This window comes from Anguilla anguilla, chromosome 14, assembly GCF_013347855.1.
Source record: "Anguilla anguilla isolate fAngAng1 chromosome 14, fAngAng1.pri, whole genome shotgun sequence".
Lineage (NCBI taxonomy): Eukaryota > Metazoa > Chordata > Actinopteri > Anguilliformes > Anguillidae > Anguilla > Anguilla anguilla.
The window spans coordinates 30,196,904-30,214,222 of NC_049214.1; the positions used below are offsets into that span (position 1 = coordinate 30,196,904).

Below are 17,319 nucleotides of genomic sequence, written 5' to 3' on the forward strand. Positions count from 1 at the left end.
GTGTGCCCTGCGGTAGCTTGGCAACCTGTCCAGGGTGTATTCCCGCCTCTTGCCAAATGTACGCTGGGATGGGCTCCAGAACCCGCCGTGACCCTGCCTAGGATAAGCCAGTATAGATAATGGTTGGATGGATGGATTTGCTTGGGACAGGCAGAATTCCACAAATGTCACTGCACTACCTCATTCACATGACAATAATTTGTAATTGACTAATTTGGAAGTACAGTACCTGTGAAATGCTGGAATCCAGTGCAATTGTCCAGTTTGAACCTTGATTTCTGTTCCTAAAAATTGCCATGAAGCAGAGTTTCCACTTGGACAACGCTTGAAAATCTTTTTGACTGCTCCCATGAATCTGTCAACTTTTGGGAAACTGCTAGCCCAGATGTTTTTCTGGTTTTATGTTATGTGGAAAGGTGCACTGCAACCCCAAACAGAATCTAAATATTTTTGAGAACAAAAGTAAATTTCTCTTTTCGCTGGTATTTTTGGGGGCTCTTTAATTCATGTTTCAATCTTTTTTGAGGGTATAAAATTGTTTCTCATTCCTCTTTTTAATTTGTTATGATGTAGGCAGACATCGTACTTTCTGTACAATAGGCTCATTAGGACATGTATGACGAGCCATTTTAAGATGTTTGCACAAGATTAGAACCCCCTATATCCAGGTAAGTTCTGCAGGCATTATGCATTCCTATCAGTGATTCAAAAATCATCCTTGATAGGGGACATCACAAGACATCACAACTCAAACGTCCGCTTGTGAATTCCTTAGTAAAGAAGTTTTCCCAATACTGTTAAGACCATGTCTGGTATAAATGCATTTATTTAGCCAGCATATTACATTTACAGTAGGTCAATGGCCATTCTGGACTTATCAGATATGGATTCTGGATTTATCAGATATGCTTCAACCTTACAAGCCTGGAATATTTATTAATTCTCTAGATGCAGGTTATCTAGTCTGAAGTTCCAAGTCCCCTACCCCTTCTAAACCCCAACCCTAACCTTCACAACCTGAGTTGGCCAGTGGTGGATGCTCCCCTACCACTTCTGGTTCTTTCCAACGTTTTTTTCGTACATGTCTTCTGGGAAGTTTTTCCTTGTCATTGTTGCCTCTGGCTTGCTTCACTGGACTTTCAGCCAAGGTAGACTTTGAAGCAAACTGTGACAACTACTCTGTAAAACCCACCATATAAATAAATTCTGTTCTATTTATTGATGAAGCAGTTGAGTTGCTGTGCCAGGGAAGTATGTGGTTTGAATTCCAGGTAAACACCATTTTATCAATGATAAAGGTGCTTTAGCACCAAAAGACATCTAACTTGTGAAATAGGTTACATAATATTTCAGATATTTTTGCTGCTCCAGGGGCAAGAGTGCCTATTGAAGAAATAACATAACCCAATGAAGCTGATCTGAGGGTGAAACAAGGACACATTTATTGCTGAAACTCACATTTGCACAAAACGTAACAATTTTCTTCTATAAGAAGAAGGTTCTAAACGGCCACAGTGTGAGGAGTATCCTGGAAAAACTCGATAAGCCAAACCATTTTTTTCTTTTTTATTGACTCCATTTTAACAAAGGACAGACAAAGATCATTTTGAGGTAGTTTTAATGCCATTGACCTTACAGGACAGCACTGCAAACCTGCTTCTCCATGCTCCTCAATGTATTCATTTAACCTTTTTTTTTAATAAACAATTAGCTTTTTGTGGGTCATCTTGTATTTTCCATGACACCCTTCATTTATATAGTCAACTATTTCTGTCACACTGACAGAATCAAAATAGTTTTTTTATTCATATTTTAATGTAATCTAAATGAACTCCCCAGCTGGAACTTCTTACAACGGTCTGCTCATGATTTTAAACCACACATTACGTGTTCAAGAATCCCTGTGAAACGTACAAGTATCTAATTTAAACATTAACAGATTTGTGGACAACGGTACAAGTGAAGGATGACAAAAAAGGGAACATACATTAAACAAAATCCATGCAAACAATATCTGACCAGCCTGATATCACTTCCTTCTGGATAATTAACCACCCTCTCACTATACCTCACAACAGACAATATTTGCAGTGCTTTTAACAACTTAAGTGCACAGTTTAAAATTAGATTTTTTTTATACCAACATTTTCCTAAAATCAAAACCGAGCTCCCAAAATTCACCTTTACAAGATTGTCTGTTTTTTAACGTACCTACAGAAAAACCAAACCATTCCATTAAGCAGTCCATGAAGAGTAGTTTTGAACTTAATAAAAAGTGAGACTTAAAAAAAATAAATCAAAGCACTTTCCTCTACTGCCGATTATGACATTAAAAAAATTCCAACATAATCACTTGAGGCCAAATATCAATTCGGCTATTGGAATATCAATACTCAACCGCTTGGATCAGCATATCCAAGCTTGTACACAAAACGGAAGAACAATAAGATTGTAGCCTTATAATTGCTTTTCATGCTGTTAAAATAATTATTAATGCTTCTGCCTAGGAAATCAAGTGTGAGTGAATGAGGCAGACAGAGATAGAGACTAAGAAGTAGAGATATTAGGTAAAAAAACTAGTTTCATAGTTGCTTTTGGAAGAAAGAAATAGGATTTTGTTAACTTGTACATTTGATCTTGGGACCCAAAGAATACTCAGAATTTTAAAATATTAACATCAGTAATGGTCTGTGAACGCAGACTAAATGTCTAAACCTTGGAACTGTTACCCATAACCAGCTGAGCTGAAAACTATGTAAAAGATCTTCATGGCAGAAGCAGGCTATCAGATACGCTACATGTTTAAACATGCATGCGTAGAAGCTTTTGCGTGTCGAAGGCAGGATCATTATACTCTGTGCGTTTCCGCACTGTCAGTTTAGCACTGTAAGGTTGGCTTTGGGTTGATCACCTGAGAAGTTTATTTTGATTTTATTTTAAAGAAACCATCCTTTCGGATTAACTGTAGCAGGCGCGGCTTTGTTTTAGAGGTGAACCTGTAGATTGAATCAAGTTTCATCCACCCTTCAGCCTGTAAAGGCCTTTAAAGGCTCCATTTAAACACCAGCAGAAAGAGTTTCCCTAAAATGTAAGAAAGAGTGACAAAATCAATCGTATAAAACAGTCATCAGCGAAGATGAAATGTAAACATGTTTCAGTGTATATTGGCTATATATCTGTATAAAAAGAAATGTATTTGTTTCCCAAAACTCTTATTTACAGAATGTCCCTTTTCAGATGTTTTATGGTAACTACCCAAAAATATATATACGTATTAAGGACGTGTCCTATATGACTACATATTCAGCTATACACTTTTCAAGATACTGCAAATATCTAGTCACCTCATTCAAAGACAAACAATGAGGTTTAATACCTGTAACCGATTACTGATAGAAAACCTCAGTCAAGAGATCTTACACCATTAAGTACTGCCAAAAGCAAACATTATTTCAATTGCTTCCTGGCACAAAAATGAACCACTGGTCACATACCCATGTAAAGGGTATGCTTGATTTATCCTGAAATAGTGATTTAACCACATGAAATCTCCAATATAAACACTATTATTATAAGCTAAAATATATAACTCTTTCATATTACTTAAGTTAAATACAGGGTTCCCACAGTCCTTGAAAATCCTTGAAAATATGTTCGGCCCAGAAGTCATGTAAAAGTCAACGAAAAGTGCTCAAATATTCTACTGTCCTTAAAACACAGAAATCAGGCAAATAAAGAAACTCAATTAAAACATGCAAATCATTCTTTTCTGCTAGCTCACTAGCTTGACGTCACTTAATATCTAGTCCTGCAATGTTACCGGGAGGCCAAACAGTCTGTACATTAACAAGCAAAAAAAAAATCCACAAACAGAAGTGATCGGTTACTGGTGGGTCTTGGCAGTAGTGATGTGCTTAGCTATTTCTGCCCAACTTGAAAAAGTAGCCCTATAGCTCAAAGCAGCCCTAACTATTGGCCCAATAATAAATCCCTGAAAATCATAACATTTGTCCTTAAAATTTAAATGACATGGAAAGTCATGGAATTTATAAACTTGATTTCAGTGTAAACCCTGTAAATAGAAACACTGCAGGAGAACTGCAGGTGTACATACGAGGTAATATCCTTTTGAGGAGTGTGAATGACACTCCCCGGTGTCCAGCTAACTCTAGTGAAAACCAGAGATAATGAAATAGGAGTAAGATGGCTGTGATGTCACCTTACTCTTAACGATGAGCAGAACAACACCAAATATGATTTGTGGATACTTCCTGGCTATACTTCCAAGATCCCTGTATGAATTGTCAGGAGCAGCCAGAAAGTATCAACCAATCACCACTGGGGTTGTTGTACTAGTTCTTATCAATGTACTCCATGATTGGTACAGCTCCTCTGTTTTTTGTTTGTTTGTGTAAGATAGCATCACAGCTGCCTTATTCCGAGCTTTTTAACCCTGGTGAGAACCAAAAAATACTGAAATCTCCATGTACTCAGAAATTTCCATCAACTACCAAATACAAAATTAATACATACGTATCCTTTGAATTCCCTTGGCCTTAATGCACATCTGACCATGTTATGTCAGCACTCTAAGTGCCCAGTCTTACTTTCGCAGCTGTATAACTGCAAGAAAAAGTTTGTGATCCCTTTGGAATTACCTGGATTTTTGCATTAATTACTCATTAAATGTAGTCTGATCTTCATCTAAGTCACAATGATAGACTAACACAATCAGCTTATACTAATTCCAAATGAATAACTGTACTTCTTCTTGTCAATACTGAATGCATCATTCAAACATTCACAGTCTAGGTTGGAAAAAGTATGTGAGGCTAATGACTACCCCAAAACGTTATTGGAGTCAGGTGTTCCAATCAATGAGATGAGATTCGAGGTGTGGTCTGGAAGAGCCCTGCCCTATGAAAAAGGCACACAAAATTTGGTTACTGACAGACTCTGTTCTTCTCACACATGTTCAGATGAACCACCCCCTGAACAAAACAATTTTCAGAGGACCTTAGAAGAAGAATGGTAGAGATGCATAAAGCTGGAAAAGACAACAAAGGCCTTTCTAAAGGTCTGGGTGTTCATCAATCCACAATAAGACAAACTGTCTACAAATGGAGGAAATTCAGTACTGTTGCTACTCTCCCTAGGAGTGGGCATACTGCAAAGATCACAAAAAGACAGCAGCGTGCAATGCTGAAAATGTTTTTTTTTTGTTGCACGTGTCAAGTTTCTGAAAGACCACCTGGATGTTCCACAACGCTTCTGTGACAATGTTCTATGGACGGATGAGGAAAAAAGTGGAACTTTTTTTGCAGAAATGCACAATGCTATGTTTGGAGGGAACTGCTCGCCAACACCAAAACCTCATCCCAAATGTGAAGCATGGTGGAGAGAGCATCATGGTTAGGGACTGCTCTGCTTCAGGGCCTAAACAGATTGCAAGCACTGATGCAACAAAGAATTCAAAATTAAATTAAGAAATTTTACAGGAGAATGTCAGGGTAGCGGTCCATCACCTGAAGCTTAACAGAAGTTGGCAATGACCAAAAACACATGACTAAATCAACAACAGAATGATTTAAACAATAAAAATCATGTTTTAGAATGACCACGTCGCAGTCCAGACCTTAACCCAATTGAGATGTTGTGGCATGGCCTAAAGAGAGCTATTCAAGCAGTTTTGTAAGGAGGAATGGTCTAAACTTTCTCCTAACCAATGTGCAAGTCTGATCGGCAGCTATAGGAAACATTTGTTGGGGGTTACTGCTGCTAAAGTCCTGCCAGTTACTAGATAAAGGGGTTCACGTACTTTTTCCAGTCTGAATGGAGAATGTTTAGATTGTGTGTTATTAAGCAGAATGTGTTTGTCTATTGTGACTTAGATGAAGATCAGACCATGCAACTGTACATTTTTAATTTATTATTGAAATATTTTTTTAGAACATCACCCAAACCCAAAATAACTTAAAATAAAAAAAAATTATAGAAGGAAAGATGTATGAATTTCTTGTTTCCTTTGTGGAAGTCACCTGTTAAATATAAAAAGGTAGTAAGAAATAAATTCCATCTGTTCTAAAGAGCTGACCTTAACAATCAAGACCTACTGTGTGAACTTTAAGTGGGGTCTTAGAGCAGAATGATGAAGTTTTGATCAGGAAAAAATGCATTTGGAAAAGCAGAGATAAAAACAAAACAAACAAAAAACAAAACAAGTATGTCACCAGGAAATACACAAAGGAAGAAAGGCCCAGACACAAATTTCAAAGAGGTGCCATATTGCAGTTTTGTACAAATCTCCATATCTTTGCTTCTGTAGTGACAGCAGACCGAGGCTCCGTGAAACCAAAAGTGGGCAGAAGAACTACACACAATCAGCATCGCTGCTTTCCACCAATCATTGCGTGTTGCCATGGAGGGAAAAAAAAAATCTTTTTGATTGCTTGAAAATAAGTTGTGGATTCACTGTTGCTTCGCCCATAATAGTATTGAGGAAACCTCTCTCTCCCAGCACTACCATACTTGCACAGCTAGCACTTGCACACATTGAGGTCCCTGTGCCCGAGGTTAAAAAGTTAATGCAGTGGAGGTCAGTGTGTTGGTCAGTCTGGTGATGCGGAATCTGAGAGGATCAGCCTAGATCAGCGTATCATGCTGTTGAGCTGTTCCCCGGGGTCCTGGATTTACGGGGAACAGCTGTTGAGCTGTTCCCCCGGGGTCCTGGATTTACAGATCGTACTGTTAGGCTGTTCCCAACGTTTCCTAGATCAGCAAACCTGGTTTAATGGTTTCCTAGGGATACCTGGACCATCAGATCTGGCTTTAAGCTGTTCCCCAGGGTCCAGAATCAGCAGATTCCATTATTATGCTATTCCCCAGATTTCCTAGACCAGCAGATCAGGTTGTTGAGCCGTTTCCCACAGTCCTGGATGAGCAGATCTCATTGTTACGCTGTTCCACAGGTTTCCTGGATCAGCAGATCTGGTTTAACTGTTCCATGTGGACACACGGATCAGCAGATCAGGTGGTTAGGCTGTTCCTTGGGTTCCTGGATCGACGGATCTGCTTGGGTTGAGCTGTACACAAGATTTCCTGGATCAGCAGATCTGGTTTAACTGTTCCATGTGGACACAGCAGATCAGGTGGTTAGGCTGTTCCCCGGGTCCCTGGATCAGCAGATCTGGTTGGGCTGCTCGCCGGAGGCACGTCGGGCCTGGTGCGCTCGGGTGCACGAGGACACGTGGCGGTTGAAGCTGTCCCGCCACATGAACCTCTTGCTGCAGACGCTGCACTCGTAGGGCTTGATGCCCGTGTGGATCTTGACGTGGCCGACCAGGTGGTGCTTCATCTTGAAGCGCTTGCCGCAGACGGCGCAGCCGTAGGGCCGCAGCCCCAGGTGCATGCTCATGTGCCGGTCCCGCTGGCTCTTGTGGGTGAAGCTCTTCCCGCACTGGCACGGGTACAGCTTGTAGACCGAGCCCAGGCCCTGGTGCGAGGCCTCCCCGTGGAGGCCGGCCGCGGGATCCGCCCCGTCGTCCACCCCGCTTCCTGCTCCTCCGCCCCCGTCTCCATCCGGGTCGTCTTCGAGGGCGTCAACGTCTAGGGGACCCCCGGCCTGGTCGCCGCCGAACTCCTCCATGGAGGCTCCATAGAAGTCCAGGGGCTCCTCCGGCCTGCCGCCCAGTTTCTCCTCCAGGTCAGCACCGAAGGCGGGGGAGGCCTGGCTCAGGTCCCCCGAGTCTGGATCGTGAGCTCCCTCAGGGTCCCCCGCCCCTGAGAAGCCCTGGCAGCCCTCCTGCTCCAGCCGCTCCGCCTTCACCTGGATCCACCTGCGGTGGGACATGATGCTGGGCTGGATGTAAGCAGGCCGGGCGTACTGGAACCCCGCCCCGGCCCCGCCCCCTTCGCCGTCCTCCCCGCCCCCCTGCTCCGACGACGTCGCGGGCGAGCCGTTCTCCGTGGGCCGGTCCGTCTCCCCCCCGCCGTCTCTGGGGTCGGGGAGGAACTCCCCGTGCGGCTCCGCCTCCAGGCCCTCGCTGGCGCTGTCGTCGTCGTTGCCGTCGCCGGGGGACAGGCGGTCGCGGTCGCTGCCGGAGCAGGACCGCTGGCCACCCAGCAGCTCGGTGCACTTGTCCACCACGTGCCACATCTGCAGGAAGCTGGCGGCCGTCAGGTACCCCACCACCTCGCCCGCGGGCAGCTGCAGGCTCCCCGTGTAGCAGGACTGGAGCAGGCCCTCGAACACGCAGTGGTGCATGACGTCGGGCAGCACCACGCGCATGCTGTTCTTCAGCAGCACCTGGTCGCAGAAGTACGGCGAGCTGGCCGCCAGCACGGCCCGGTGCGCCCGGTAGTGCCGGCCCTGGATCACCACGGTGATGTCGCACAGCTGGCCCAGCTGCCGCTGCTGGTTCAGCTTCTGCAGGATGGAACACGAGAAGTCTGGGAATTCCACGCGGAATGAGTTGGTCTCAGACTCCATGGCGACGGTGTTCTAGACCTTTGGTGGCAGGGAGCAAAGAGAAAACATAAATAACGAGTACAGCAATTCTGCAAGAAAGAGATTCAGAGGAAAGCAGGGGTAACAGTGGTGGCTTCCATTAGAACTTTAGTTAAGAACAGAGCCACATAAACACTATATGTGCCTGCAGAACTGCCAGGTGACCCGTCCTGCTGGAACACTAGCGGTGAAGTGAGGTGCCCTGTGCTCATGTATGGAACAGTGATCTTGCCAGTGCTGACTGTGGTCAGCAGCCCTGCAGAGTGGTGCATTATTGCCTGGAGTGTCACGCCAGCACAGATTTTCTACATTCACCAGATACTCAGCTCTGTATTCTTTACACTGAAGTTCTGTCTCCCTACCATTAAAGCCAAAACCTTCCAATTTGATGCACCTTCACAAAAGTCATTAAGGGGCTTACAATTACAAGAGCGACTACCGCAATGAGCCTGCACCGATAAAGTCTTCTCGTACAAACCCCTGACATTACATTTTCGGAAATTAGCAGACGACCTTATCCAGACTGACACAGGTTCCACTTTCACATGCAATCCATTTACACAGCTTAATATTTTACTAAATTCAGGTTAAGTACCTTGCTCAAGAGTACAATCTGCAGCTGGGAATCAAACCCACAAATTTTGAGTAACAAGCCCAGATCCATAATTACTGCCGCCCTTGACACACTACGCAGCTGGACCAGGGGAGTGTGGAACAGCTGATGAGGTGACATCTGACAGGCATGTACCGGTCTACATTCTCACACACACACACAGAACACTGCTCACTTGTCCTTTTTTAAAGGGACAGCAATCTGACCTCCATTTTTTCCACTTGATTCAGAAGGGTGAAAGCAGACAAAAGGGGATCACAGCACAGAAAGGGCCATGGCAAGAACCTGAACCCCTGGCCACATGGGGGATTCAAATATGGGTTGACCCTTCTATGGGTTGACCCTCCATTCATGATGGCTTATTGGCTGACATACTTAATACAAATGTAATTTCATGTCGTTTGTACTAGCACTTATTCATGTTAAGAAGGCTTATCTACTCTTTAGGAAGTAATCACTTAACTGAATTATGATTAATGATTATTTGAGTGCACCTCCACAGGCACTAAGTGGACAAACAACAAAGGTGGTGAATAGCCAAAACATTTGTGCTGCTCCTGGGTTTTAAATGGTCAATAAATCATTGCATCCCATTCTCATTTTGAGTGCGAACCTATCATTTTTTTTATTCCAATTGTTTACTGGAAAAACTGCAAGAAGTACAAAACTGCAATTGTTGATCTACATTTTCACCTCAAAACCTAGGGTTGATTTTATGGTTTACAGGTCACGTGCAGTTGATCATATTTACATTAGCAATTTAGCTTAACAATTCACACTGCTGGTAGCTCAAACAAATTCCGGGGGGGGGGTCCCACAACACACTGTTACCAGGGTGGCTCTTAAGGCCCAGTGCATGCAGAGCCAATGGCTTCCAATTAGATGGGCTTTCCACTTCCGGGGATAAATTAGCATAAATTAGCATGCTTCAGGACTTGTGTAGTATACGCTCACAGTTCTGACAGAATGTTTCACCCAGTCTGTGCAAGAAGAACAAATTGATCATGGAGGAACACAATGCCCAGCTGCCATCTGTTCTGCGTTTATTTACTTCCTAGTGTAAAGTTCACCCCTACCCCCAATACACACATAACTGGTAGCCCAGGTGAGTGGTTCCCAAACTTGCAGATCCCACGACCCAAACTATTAAAAATGAACGTATCATTAATACGTCAAAACATCTGCGCGCACCGCCTAAGCTAAAGCACTGCGTGTAACCAGAGTTTAATTTGACTGGTATGAACCTACAGCGTGTATAATAATCTGTTCATTATTTCCTCAGAGGTTACATTATCTCACGACACAACTCAATCCCTCCCACGATCCACAATTTTGGAACCACTGACCCAGGGTGTTTTTGAGATTTCTGATATGGCTCTGGAATTCTTGAGCGTCTTTTAGAGTGTTGAGAAGGTTGTCCGAAAATTCCTATCGAATATCACATTATATTGCCGGATTTATGTCCGCATTAATTTAGCAGTCATCCTTAGCAGGGATAGTGTATAACTTTACAAAAAGGCTTTAGATACATGAACTCCAATATACATAAATTGTCTATTGTGTAATCGAAACAAAGCATCATTGTATAAAACAATGCTACAATAAACACTGTCACACACAAGTGCCACAGTGAAGAAGACGGACGTGCATTTTCTTCACACAAAGGCGTGATTAAGTCACACACAAACACGCACACAATATTTTTCGATTTACAAATACATGTTTTGGCTAAACATAGCCCACTTGCCTTAACATATTCGTTTAACCTTACTAGCTCCTCCCTTTCTAGAGCTCAGCAGCCTGCTAACTGGTAACGTTAGCAAGCGTCAACTAGAAATAAGCAGAATTATAATTAGCTATTAAAGTAGATAGATCGTTAGAATAAACTCTTGTCAATATATACGAGAAAACGGTAAATGCTTACCTTTCATTTACATTTAACTTACGAGTAAATATCCCCAGTCATATTTAGGCTTTTTCGCTTGTTGCGAGCTATCGATAGCTATTGTTGAGAGAAGCCATAACAGATACGGGAACACTGATAACTAGATATTATTTTCCTATCGAACACAATACTTAGCGGCTTACTCCCTAAACGACGAATATTTACAGGCGTGTATTAATTTGGCCAAATGCAAAGCAATGAATGCATAGCTTGTTAACCTAATTCGAATCAATTCAGCTGGCGATAATTCTTAACACGCTAACCAGTTAGCTATATTTACACAGCTCGCTGGTTAGCTAGCTTGTTAGCATGTTAGCTTAGACGGGGCGGCGTTTCGGCTCGTTTTCTTGCGCTGTGGAAGACCTGAAAACAACCAACGGTGTCTGAACGTGTTTTGGACCTGAGGAACAGACCGTTTCGCCTCACCTGCATGATCATTTTCATAATTTGTCGTGGAATCCACGGCCAGCAGGCTGATTGTCTTCCGAGTTCCACCGGATTTCGCTCTGAAAGCGTGACGTCACTGCGCAGATGTGGGCTTGCCCTCCCTTCAGATGCGCAGTTTGACCGATGCTCATAGTACGCGGATGGGCTGGTGATGTCAGCGAACGGAATAAAGAATCGGCGAGTTGACTTACTGATTACTACATCTGCGCAGCGTCTACGCAATGTTGACCCAAAAACGAATCCAGTCCCCCGCATGCCACACGGCGTACACTGTAAACAAACCCTCCCTCCCTAACATGGTTGCCAAATCGTGGTAGGCTATGCCAAGGATGCTCCGAGAGCCGGGTGCTTTACTGTAAATGAGGTTCGTGTAACGTTGCACGCGATGCCTGGAGTTTCGCCTGATTTTTTCGGCTGAGAAAAGAAGGAAGCTGACATTTAAAAAATTTATAGAAAAGGAGAAATGAGGGAAAACGGGGGAGATCGCCGATTTTCTGGAGAAACAATAGGGCCTACTGTAGATAAAAAAGAGAAGACAGAAACAAAGAACAATTAAGGCAGACACGATTATGCAAATTTATTATTCACGTTCATTCATCTACATATCCTTTAATAAAACCGAGTATATGGTTATCCATAATTTATTTTATTATTATATCTTTTCTGTTCTGACAGCAAGGGGCGCTATAGGCTAGAAGAACGTACTGCCTAGCCCGGTCAAGGTGAGAGAGCCAGAATTAGACATAGAAGTCCTGCAAGTGCTCAAAAATGGTCAACCTTCAGGTCTGGTGGAACAGGGGCTGCGCAAATGTTTTGAGATGAGTACTCTGTTCAGTAGGGTAGCCTACGTATAAGGATATCCGGAAACAACAATAGTCTACATCTACCATATTCAACGCAGTGCATTGGGCGCTATGTGTGGGCTATAAGCAGCTGTTGTGAAAAACTGCAATGAACCGTCAACTGTGTGAATGGTTCATTTCACATTGTGTGCTGTGCTGGAGATAATCTGACACGCACTAGAATTACTGTACCGCAGAGAATAGGAGAGCGAACGATGTCATTAAGATCACGTTCTGAACATCAGTACGAAGTGGCAAATTATTTCAATGATTCCAGGACGCCGAGTCGTCCACGAAATTGGTTTTGTTTTACATTACTATGAATATCCACAGCGGGGAATGAATAATAATATTAGAAGTTCAGGAGTTTCGGTTTCTGTTTAAAAAACAGCGATGACGGTTTGATATTTTCAGTTTCTTTTTCCCTTGCATATTCCTAGATACATTTTTTAATATCCATTCACCACGACTGAAATTTTTTAATAGAAACTAAAAATACCCCTACGTTATAGCAAAAGTGCTAAAATACTTGTCAGTTTTTTTTTTTTTTGCATGTGACAATTCAAGATGAAGTTTCGCTTTTGCTGTCATCATGGCATTCTTTGCTTAAACAGAGTTTTGTTAATGAACACCATCAATCTGATTAGTGGTCTGTGTCAGCACAGATGTATGGGTCAAGGTGTGTGTATGTGTGTGTGTATTGGGGGTGAGGTGGGGGTAGTGTTTGGCCAGGGAAGTGGGAGGATAGAATTCAGTTTGTAGTGCAGTGTAAAGAATGACAATGTGCCATTTAAGAGAGATTTCCCAGATACTCAAGTGTGGGGAAAAAAAGGATGTGACAAATTCCCCCAGGCACCAAACTTAAATACTTATGTTTTATTATACTTTATTAAAATGAGTTAATTTTTAAAAATTAAACATTTAAGAAAATATATTTCAGTTGCACACTGAATGGATGTAAGAAACGTAGCCAAACTACGCATGCAAGAGCAAAGATGAATATAAAATACAAGTGCATTCAAGTGAATCCACTTGTGTTTCTCCAACATTGCCAATAGATTAATGTAATGTAATGCAATTTTTTTTTTAAACGTGCATTTACAGATCTGCACATTTTCAATAGATGATGAAAGATAAGACAGAGATTGGCAGAAGTGGGACAGTAATCAATGCCATGATATATTTGTTTAAGCATTTTTTTTTTCTTTAAAAATGAGCTCAAAATAAATGTGCCATTAGCAAAAATGAACTGAAACAATGCTGGGCACTGTCCTAAAAGTGCAGCCGTTCCATTCAAGCGTAGCTGACCGTACATGCCAGCAGCGATTTAGCTGCTCATTGAGGCGTTTAGCTCTGGCTCTTTTATTCTTTTCATCCGTCTTTTAAATTACACATAGTCCCTTAATGTGACTGTCTCAGCTGTTGCATATAATGGTCCTCTAATTATACTGTTTTTAACGCACAGAAGACACAGACAGTCTTTGAGATAATTGTGTTAAGTGTGCAGGAGCAATATATTTAATGTAGTTATATATACAGTCTACTGGATCAGGTTGTAGATGGGGGGGGGGGGGGGGGGCTAAATTTGGTTTACATACAACAACGGAGGATGGAAATGTTTTTATTAATAAACAAAAAAAATCACGAGCAGTATTGCCAGCAGATGATGATAATTGTAATCACAACAGATGCAATATTAAGATATTATCCAGGGTCATCATCATTATCACTATCATCATCATAAAATTTATACATATTTAATTGCATACAGTCTTTAACTCCAACACATTTACAAAGGGCTTTACAGTCAAATTCGTATGAAATTAGATGAGGAACAGAAAATGAAAAAAATAAATGTATATTGCTTAAAGCAGTTACAATGTGTTTGCAAGCCAAAATAATACAGTAAAATATTTATCGCTAATATAAATTACAAACTAGAAAAAAACCCAAACCTATATAATCCCAGCAAGCACACACTTTTTTGTATTACATGTATAAAAATATGTATTTCTATGTTCAAAAAAGGGCAGGAACTTGGGGGAGGGGTCACCAGTGTTGGTCAGAAGTTATTAAAAATCCAGCTTTGCGATGTTTGTCATGCTGAAGAATTATAGTCTATCATTTGTCCTTAAACAAAGCTTGATTGCTATGTTCTTGTCTGCCACCTTGTGGATGAAAAATGAATGTCAGAATGGGTGCAGTTGCACTGTTGTAAACCAGGGATGTTAGATTCCAGTCCTGACCTGCAGGGCTATAGTGCCTGCTAGTTTTTGGCGTGTTTCAGCACTTTAGTGCTTATTTAAAGTCTCTGATTGTCTAAGGAGTCAATTAACCTAAATTGGCTGCAGATCAAAAGGATATCAATTGAAGGCAATAGAAACTTCTGCTTCCCAGGGGTATTTGAGATGCTTGGAGAAAGGGTTATTCATGGCACGCACACGAGGCGAGGTGAGGGGATGACTCAGTGGGTGCATGCTTGGCTGCCGCATTCCCAAATGTACTGATGATATTGGGGAGCGGGGGGAGGGGGGGGGGGGCATTGCAGTCCTTTTGTACATTTGCCATGCAGTGTTGACGCTGTTTTATTTATTTATTAATTTATTGATTTATTTATTGGACAAATCCTAATTCCCAAATCCTCTCTTTTCAGTGATGTGATGTCAGCACATTTGCTGGAAAGATTAAAGGGATAGTTCACTTTCTTGAGTTTTTAAAATATTATTTCAGTTAGAGTGTACGTTTTCGCTTAGCCCAGGCAGATTTCTATGCAATGAAGGATATTTTAGACGCTTACAGACGTTTCTGATGACAGGCCAGCTTCACATGCAGGGGAGTTAGCGGATTAGTGGTTTAAAGCTAGAGTATAGGGTTCATAGTTATTGATGGGACCGTCATCTCAGCCAAGAGCAGCAATGGCAGGTGATGATTAGGAACTATTAACTGTGTTTCTTCCCCCTTCAGCAGGGGCTGGGGAGCCTGTAACTGGGGGTGGGGGGGGGGAACAAAGGCCTCTTTTACAGCTTCGCTCGCCCCGCTTCGCTCCCACCTCACCTGAAATGGGCAATTGTTCCAATTTTGACTCACCGCATCCTGAGAAGTCACAGAAAAGCTAAAGGTCAAAGGTCATGGCCATGTGTGTGGTGGGGTTGGGGGGGAGGGGGGTTATCTGAAATGAAGGGGCTTCGAGCGACTGGGTTCATAGACGTTTCATCGGTGGATTAACAGGAGCCCCTTCTCCCCCAGCCACACACACACAGGTGGACAGCCCAGGGGACTGCCTCTGACTAACCTCCAGCTTCCTTCACTCATACTGCGTGGGTGGAGGTCGGAGTGTAGCACAGTGGGTAAGGAACTGGGCTTGTAACCGAAAGGTCGCAGGTTCGATTCCCAGGTAAGGACACTGCCGTTGTACCCTTGAGCAAGGTACTTAACCTGCATTGCTTCAGTATATATCCAGCTGTATAAATGGATACAATGTAAAATGCTATGTAAAAAGTTGTGTAAGTCGCTCTGGATAAGAGCGTCTGCTAAATGCCTCTAATGTAATGTAATGTAATGCGTGCTCCTCTCGTTCTGTCCCCTCTCCCACTTTTTAAGCTCTCTCTCTCCTTCTCTTGAGCATGGCTTCCATAAACTGAACTTTAACCTGGTGGACATTAAGCAGGAGTGGGCAATGGCGAGGCCATTTGTGACCGTTTCTGAGGAAATCGATCGTCTTTCCAACTGAACTGTTTTTTACACCGATCTTTCAAATGTCAAATGTCTCCTCTCTCGCTCACTCTCTGTCCCCAGAGGAGTTATCTCATGTGATCTCTTTTTAATGATTTTCAAATAGCTGAAATTACATCCCCCACAATGGAGGATACCGGAGTACTCATCAGGGCAGTCATTCACTGATTTTGTGATTAGTTATTTTATAGAGGTGATCAATAAAGCACTAATTTGCTTTTATATTGGGTCTATATGAGAAGAAACAGAATTATTTTGCATATAGATGAAAGGATTTTTTTTTACAACATTCACAAAGATAATTCTTCTGTTTCAACACAACTGTCTGCAATGTTTTGTTTTTTGTTTTCGTTTTATCCCTCAACATTCTACGTTTCCTCAAACCCATAATTTGATTGGCCCAAATATGGGTAACTGGGTTACTGTGGCAACAACAAGAAATATTTTGGTTCTCTGCCTCAGGCATTGTCCTGAAGGGTCAATCAATTCTAAGAGTCAGGTCAGAGAGTATGAGGAGGAGACTGTTATATGTACATATGTCTTCTTCTCCTTCTTCAGAAAGTTTTTTCTGGGCTCCCATGAGTCAACATACCACGTTTGCAGACCAAAGCATTGCTACGGCCTGCCATTTCAACAGCTCCCAACATTCCCTGTATTTACCAAACGGCTGTTTTATGAATGTCAGCCGTGTGTGTGTCAAAGGACTAGAGAGCTGGACATAGACAAGACCCTTACCTCCATACCATGGTTCCCCACAGCACTATTCCTGGATAGCAGCAGGGTCTGCTGGGGTCCCCGGCCCCGGCCCAGGTCCTGAAGAGCAGCAGGGTCTGCTGTGGTCTACAACCCTGGTCCTGGAGAGCTGCAGGGACTGGGGTCCCCAGCCCTGGTCCTGGAGAGCTACAGGGTCTGCTGGGGTCCCAGCCCTGGTCCTGGAGAGCCGCAGGGTCTGCTGGGGTCCCCAGCCCTGGTCCTGGAGAGCCGCAGGGTCTGCTGGGGTCCCGGCTCTGGTCCTGGACAGGCACAGGATGTTACTGGTTACTGATGATACTCAGTGTTTAATTGATCAATTAAAGCAATTGATCGCACAAAGAACTCACCTGGTTTCTAGGATCTGGATGTTTCTTGATTTTAGGGTGAAAGAAAAACAAATAGACCCAGTGGCTCTTCAAAGGCAATGGTACACAAACTGCCTAAAACAGACACTTAAACCGGGAGAAAAAACAAGATGATG

General features: G+C 42.8%; 1 protein-coding gene across 2 annotated transcripts; it reads right to left on the reverse strand.

The window, feature by feature from the left end:
• Nucleotides 1-1,419: 1,419 nt before the first annotated feature.
• zbtb43 (zinc finger and BTB domain containing 43) lies at nt 1,420-11,693 on the reverse strand. 2 transcript variants are annotated; one of them, XM_035391721.1, is made up of 2 exons: nt 11,491-11,693; nt 1,420-8,506 (listed from the first exon to the last, which is right to left on the reverse strand). In XM_035391721.1, the coding sequence occupies exon 2, from the start codon at nt 8,486-8,488 to the stop codon at nt 7,178-7,180; it is 1,311 nt and encodes a 436-aa protein (XP_035247612.1). In that variant the 5' UTR covers nt 8,489-8,506; nt 11,491-11,693; the 3' UTR covers nt 1,420-7,177. The 2 variants fall into 2 exon arrangements, with proteins under 2 accessions (XP_035247612.1, XP_035247613.1); XM_035391722.1 differs by lacking the exon at nt 11,491-11,693 and adding an exon at nt 11,044-11,474.
• Between the last annotated feature and the right edge of the window lie 5,626 nt (nt 11,694-17,319).

Coding starts and splice junctions, on each gene's coding strand:
- zbtb43 (XM_035391721.1), bottom strand. CDS start 8,488: ATGGAGTCTGAGACCAACTCATTCCGCGTGGAATTCCCAGACTTCTCG.